The sequence below is a fragment of the Primulina huaijiensis genome, chromosome 15 (genome assembly GCF_012295235.1).
Source record: "Primulina huaijiensis isolate GDHJ02 chromosome 15, ASM1229523v2, whole genome shotgun sequence".
NCBI lineage: Eukaryota > Viridiplantae > Streptophyta > Magnoliopsida > Lamiales > Gesneriaceae > Primulina > Primulina huaijiensis.
Window position 1 is genome coordinate 15147260 of NC_133320.1, and position 6657 is coordinate 15153916.

The window sequence follows — 6657 nt, forward strand, 5'->3', positions numbered from 1 at the left end:
TTAATTTTTTATTTTTTTTTTCAAAAATAATTTTTAGGGGCGTTTTTCATAAAAATTCTTACGGGATTAGAAATAAAAAAACTCAACACAATTTAATTAAAACAAACGATTGAGAATTACCGGCTCTGATACCACTGTTGGGACATCGTATTTTCGCACCCAAGACGCAGCGGAAGTTTAAAAATTTTGTTCTTGGGCGTCGTGTGTTCAAAAACATTCATAGGGCGTTTAGAATTATACTTTTGCGTTCTAAACGCTGGACTACAAACTATTCCGGTGTTTAGGCGGATATACTCCTTCTTGTAATTTCCTACAAACAGATCTTCAACTTTGATAGTCTAATTAGGTCCACGATCGAAGACTGTTTTCCTCGTTTGATTTGAACTAGAAAATCCAAACGATTTATGTGTTGAGACTGTAGCCTCCGAATTTCCAAAATCCGGAGTCGAAGCGGCGCGGCGTGAAAGAAAGCACATGGCCGAAAATTTTCTTCAAGGTGACCGAAGGTTCCATGATACATGATCATGAATTTTTACTAATTGATTCTCAATCAATCATTAACCTTAATCATTCATTAGCCAAGGTAATTAAGTCATTAATCAAAATAAATCACAAGACTTAATTTGATTGCTACTCAATATGGCCGTGACTTTTTCTATGAAGGAAGGAGAATTTTTGTTTTGCTTTGTGTGCAAAAATTAGGGTTATGTATTATGAGTCCTAGTGGTGTATATATAGAGTGAGACTCCTAATCCAATTAGGAGTCCATCTCCCACAAAGACTCTAATAACTTCATTATATTAAAACTTTCATATAATTAATATATAATATATTTATTAACTTTTAATAATACATGATATAATAATACCATATACACATATTTTATATCACCATACAAAATATATATGTACATTAATTAAATTAAATAACCATTATTTAATTAATAAATTAACTACTTGATTAATTTAATTCTAGACTCCTCTAGAACATATATGAGAATTTGTGCATGTTAGTAGTCACCACTAGTAGCACAATCATTCAATTAGTAAATTTATAATTCACAAAAAAAAATGATTTGGAACTCATTATAACCCCGATCGACGATACGAAAGCGCCAATGTATGAAAGATACAAATCTTGTTCATATAATGAAAATCGAAAATTTTGAAAAATTTCAAAGATCAAAATTTTCATTTACCAAAATGGGTAGCTGTCAGTTTTTGTGAACTCCTTCACAAAACAAGCAGTTCCATTCTCCTTCTTTATTTTGCAATCATGCTAACTTCCATTTGTTCCATCCATTAGAATCATCTCATAAACTCCTTTATAAGCTTCATGTTTGATCTCCATCAAACTATAGTCGCCAAATCCCAACTCCTTGAAATTTGACTATCTCAACGGGAACATAGAATTTGATACTTATGTGTCCCTCAATGGTTCAGGGATATAGCTACCTGTGGGTTTACATCTCCATGTGATTCAGAATAACATTTATTCTTATTCGGGTTTACCCTAGTTAATCCCATTCTTTTCATCAACTCCTTGATCAAGAATGTCAAAACTCATTTCTGATTGCATCCATAGGATCATGGTAAGAGCGTCTAGTAGCATCGCCCCATGATCCCCTAGGTATCACTGACAGTGCCTGTAGGAACCTTTAGTCATAGTTAGTGTACAGTACGGTCCCTTCAACACATATATCCCGATCGAGTCTCCAACTATTGGTATATCGAGAGTTGCATATGAATTCGATAACGATGCGATTTATCTTTGAGTACTAATGGTGGCATGGTATGTGCAACTAGGAATACACATTTCCCTAAAGTACATTTCTTGCTCTGACCAGAGACTCCTTGCACTATTAATTCATCAGATCACATAGGATATCTTCACCCATAGGCGAATGGTGAATCCTCGACTACAATGCATTTGCTCATATGTATTTTGAAACTACACCCAACCTCGCCACCTGATTACCCTCGATGGAGTCAGTAAATGGATCAAAGTGCATGCTAGTACGTATAGCCCCTACATTGTCCCGGGTCAAAGGACTAATGGTGTACAACCATAACCACGGACTATTCCACTCGATAAGTGAGAACCACTTGGACAGTCCGAAAGAGGGTTGTTCAGCGCATCATCATATGATCACCCATCTGTGTGAATGGACATCTCCATGCCCTTGTGAATGAAACATGGCGTTCACACCACAAATGTTAGTCTCAAGCTCGAGCGACCTTTATCCATGTTTTAGGCGGCTGATTCGACTAGAAACCTGTTTAGAATATACGGTACACTTCCTAATGAGTTTCATGATCTTACGTTGCGACGCAGACCTCATTGTACCTATTGTATATTCAAAGACTTTATCTATGCAGCTTGCATGGGTATACAGATAAAGTATAATGTCATAATCGAATAAAATCGTAAAATATTATTGAAATAAAGATTGTTTTACATTAGAGTCAATAAAGCCCGAGCAACAAGTTGTCTTGCCGGGCACCTACTCTAACACCGTCCACCTAGACTTGAGCTTGCCAGGAAATAAGCGCAACTTGGAGTTGTACAGGAGCACCGCTTCGAATTCTTTAAATTCCCTCGATGTAATGCGCTTGTCGGGTGCTAGCTTCGTACGCTCTAGATACACTTACTTTAGGTGTGGAGGCAATGGTTTGAGCTCATTTGTCGGCGGTTCCTCAATGCTTGACTTCTGAGGGATCAAGTCTCTTCGATTTCCCAGATCCTCCAATTTCACCCTTACTGTATTCTTCCATTGATGGTTGGCATTAAAGTTTGCCACTCTTTCATATTTGTCTTCATCAAGTTCATCCTCTTTCAATTCAATTGTGAGAGTGGCTTCCAATGGATCCTTCATAGCATCCTGCACAAAATGACACACAAGTGAATCCAAAGAATTAACTATAAAACAATTATTAGTGTGCAGAGTGTGCTTAAGAGCGTTAAAAATATTAAAAGTGATTTTCTCCTCTCCCACTCTCAATCTCAACTTCCCTTCTTGCACATCAATCACGGCCTTGCCAGTTTCAAGGAACGGTCTCCCTGAAATCAAAGGCATCTCCCTATCCTCTTCCATGTCAAGCACCACAGAATCTTTAGAAAATACAAACTTTCCGACTTTCACTAATACATCCTATGACTCCTCGTGGATATTTGACAGATCAGTCTTCTAACTACGATGACATCCTCGTTAGCTTAGGTTCTCCCAATACAAGTTTCCTACACACAGACAAAGGTATAAGGTTAATACTTGAACCAAGATCACACAAATCTTTAAGAAAAATAACATCACCAATCATGCAAGGAATAGAAAAACTCTCAGGATCCTTGAGTTTTGGTGGGATCTTGTTTTGCACTATTGCAGAGTAGTTTTCAACTTCCTCTTATTTGCTAAGATGTCCTTCAGAAATTTAGCATAACTAGGCATTTGCATCAATGCATCAGCAAAAGGAATATTACTGTGCAATTTCTTAAATACTTCAAGCAACTTACCGAATTGCGCATCAATTTTTGCTTTTTTCAATGCTGCCGGAAAAGGTGGAGAAATAACAATTCTATATTGTGTAGTGGGTGCAGGTGTAGAGTTAGAAGACTTACTTTTTGGTGTTTCGACCTGTTCCTCTTGCGAGTGGCTTTTTGCATACTCCTCTGACTCTAAAGTTTCCCCACTCCGTAACTCAATGGCATTCACTTGCTCTTTAGGATTAGTCTCGGTGTTTCTTTGAAAAGTGCCCAGATCTCTTCTCAAAATTATCTTGGCCAGCTGTCCTATCTAATTTTCCAAGCCTTTGAGAGATGCGTCTTGATTTTGGAGTCTAGTTTCCGTTGCATACATAAATTGAGTCATCATCTGCTCTAAATTAGATTTCTCCTCTCGAGGCTCAGATCTATACATCGGTTGCTTACCATACTGATGTCCTCCTTGTAGCCAATTCTGGCTGTTTGACCACCCCATGAGAAGTTTGGATGTTGTCTCCATCCAAGATTGTATGTGTTCGAATATGGATCATTCCAAGGACGGTTTTGAATCACCACATGGTTCACTGGTGCCTCATTTTGCACATAATTAGGATTCTTTGTAAGGCAATCCTTCGTGAAGTGCTCACCTCCACAACCATCACAGAAGATCTCTTGGAGTCTCATGGTCGTAACACCAGCATTCACACTATCTATTTCCCTACTCAAAGCCTCTAATTGTGTAGCAACCGGAGAAAAATGACTTACCTGGTGAACTCTTGCACTCCTTCTCTGATTGTTCCTCTCAGATTGAGGATGATAACTACTGGCATCCATCTCCTCTAACAATTCATATCCTTCTTCGGCGTATTTTCTCAACAAATTCCCACAGGCAGCATCATCTATCATAGTACGATTGGCAGTGAGCAAGCCATAATTAAAAGTTTGAACTACTAACCCAAGAGGCAGTTCGTGATGTGGGCATTTCCGCAGTAAATCTTTATAGCGCTCTCATGCCTCATATAAGGATTCTTGCTCGAATTGGGCGAAGGTAGTGATGTATGCCCACTTCATGGCCTCAGAGGGAGGGAAGTATTTCAAAAAGAATTCCTTGGTCATATCTTCCCAAGTTGTGATTGAACCCATAGATAAACAATTCAACCAGACTTTAGCTTTTGCACACAAAGAAAAAAGAAATAAACGCAATCTAACAGCATCATCAGAAACTCCATTAAATTTAAAAGTATCGTAAATTTCTAAGACGTTAGCGATGTGAGTGTTTGGATCATCTAGAGCATTTCTCCCAAATTGGACAGTGTTCTGGATCATCTGAATTATAGCTGGTTTGATCTCAAATTGGCTCGCCCTGATGGTTGGTCGCACTATGCTTGGACGTGCTCCATCAAGAGAAGGTTGTGTGTATTCCAACATGGGTATGCGCCTTGATTCCTCGACTCTTAGATCTTCATGCTGCTCTTCCTCACGCTCGTTCATGTTCATCATGTCTTTAAGTCTCTGTTGTTGTCTTCGCCTGCGGAGGGTTATTTCAATCTCGGGATCGAATACCTCAAGTTCACATTCAAGAGACTTGGGCATGCACCGAAAGGGATATAAGCAAAGAAATTGAAGTTGTCAACTCAAATAAAACAAAATAAATAATGCTAAAGTAAATAATTGAAAATAAAATTGTGATTTAACAGTCCCCGGCAACGGCGCCAAAAACTTGATCGAGCAAAACTTAAACTGTAAAATCCTTAGTAGAAATTAATAATATTCAGGCTCGAAATAACCGTAATTGCACGATGTCAAGTAATAATATAGTATACGAGAGTACGAGTATCGTTCCTCTAGAGACTGTGTTTCGCAATTGTTATTCTCAGTTATTCAACCCTTAGCAACAATAATTTGGATGATTGTTTATTACTACAATGATTAAATAAAAGTTCAACAAAATGATTCACAAATTAAATGATGAAATAACTAAGATAAAATAATCGATTAAAGATTCAATTAGAAATGAATTTGTTGGGAATCTCGGTTCACCTACCCATCGCTAATTTACTTAAAACGTTTGACAATGATCTACTCTTTCGACGGGATTTCTTATCCAATTGAACACGCCATCTCGAACTATGACAAACTAATTCGACGTAGTAAAGTAATTAAATTTCTTTAATTTTTTATCAAATGTGAATTGCATGTCGTTCTATGAAATATCCTAGCTTTCGACCTACTGGACTATGGCTATCGACGTATATCCGACTTCATATTTCTATGTAAATTGTAAATACACGGATTATGCTACTCGTTCCTATCACGGGCTATTCTCTCAAACTCACTCCCAATATGAAATCGTTATTAAAGTTAGCTACGCTTCAACAACGCAATGAAAAAAATTGCATAATCAAGAATAAATCAAAATTCGATAGATGAATTAACTAAACTCGGTTACGAGGTAGGATCCCCTTAAATCCCAACAAATAATGAAAATTAGCTACTAGAATTCATGCTCAAATTAAGCAAAACAATATGTAAACAAGAGAAATTAAACTTGAAATACTAGAAATCTTGAAATCTTCAACTTCAAGCTTTCACCAAGCCTTTTTTCTCTTCCAAACATTGGTGGCTGCTGAATAGTGTCCTATTTTCGTCCCTTAGGATTCCTTTTGCAGCCACCACTTTGCCACATCCCCCGAAAGGCAAGAAATCATCTTCAATATTTTTTCTAAATTGATTACCGCTCGGGCGGTAAGATTCTACCGCCCGAGCGCCGAGTCTTCAGTAATTCAATCTTTGAAAGGCACATCTGGCACTCGAGCGATAAGATCCTACTGTTCGAGCGCCAACTCTTCTGTCAGCGCTTTCGGAAATCTCTCCTCGCGCTCGAGCGGTAAGATTCTACCGCTTGAGCTCCGATCTTTCTGCTAAGTTTCTCTCCTTCTCACGTGGCTTGTGTATTTCTCTCCCGATTTCAGCTCTCCGGCCATTTTACCTGCAAATTCATCACGTACGAGTGAGACACGATCTTATGTATATGCTAATTCTAAAATAAACAAAATGTATATGAAAAGCACGCACACACAATGCAAACACACACAAAACAGATGCAATAAAACACGTAAAACAACATCTATCATACCACTTGAAAAGACGTTGTTGATCATAAAAGTACAGGAAATAAAT

General features: G+C 37.8%; 1 protein-coding gene across 1 annotated transcript; it reads right to left on the reverse strand.

The window, feature by feature from the left end:
- Positions 1 to 3373: 3373 nt before the first annotated feature.
- LOC140959324 (uncharacterized) lies at positions 3374 to 4383 on the reverse strand. The gene is made up of 2 exons (XM_073417183.1): positions 3925 to 4383; positions 3374 to 3790 (listed from the first exon to the last, which is right to left on the reverse strand). Exons 1-2 carry the CDS (start codon positions 4381 to 4383, stop codon positions 3374 to 3376), a joined length of 876 nt encoding a protein of 291 aa, XP_073273284.1.
- Positions 4384 to 6657: the final 2274 nt, after the last annotated feature.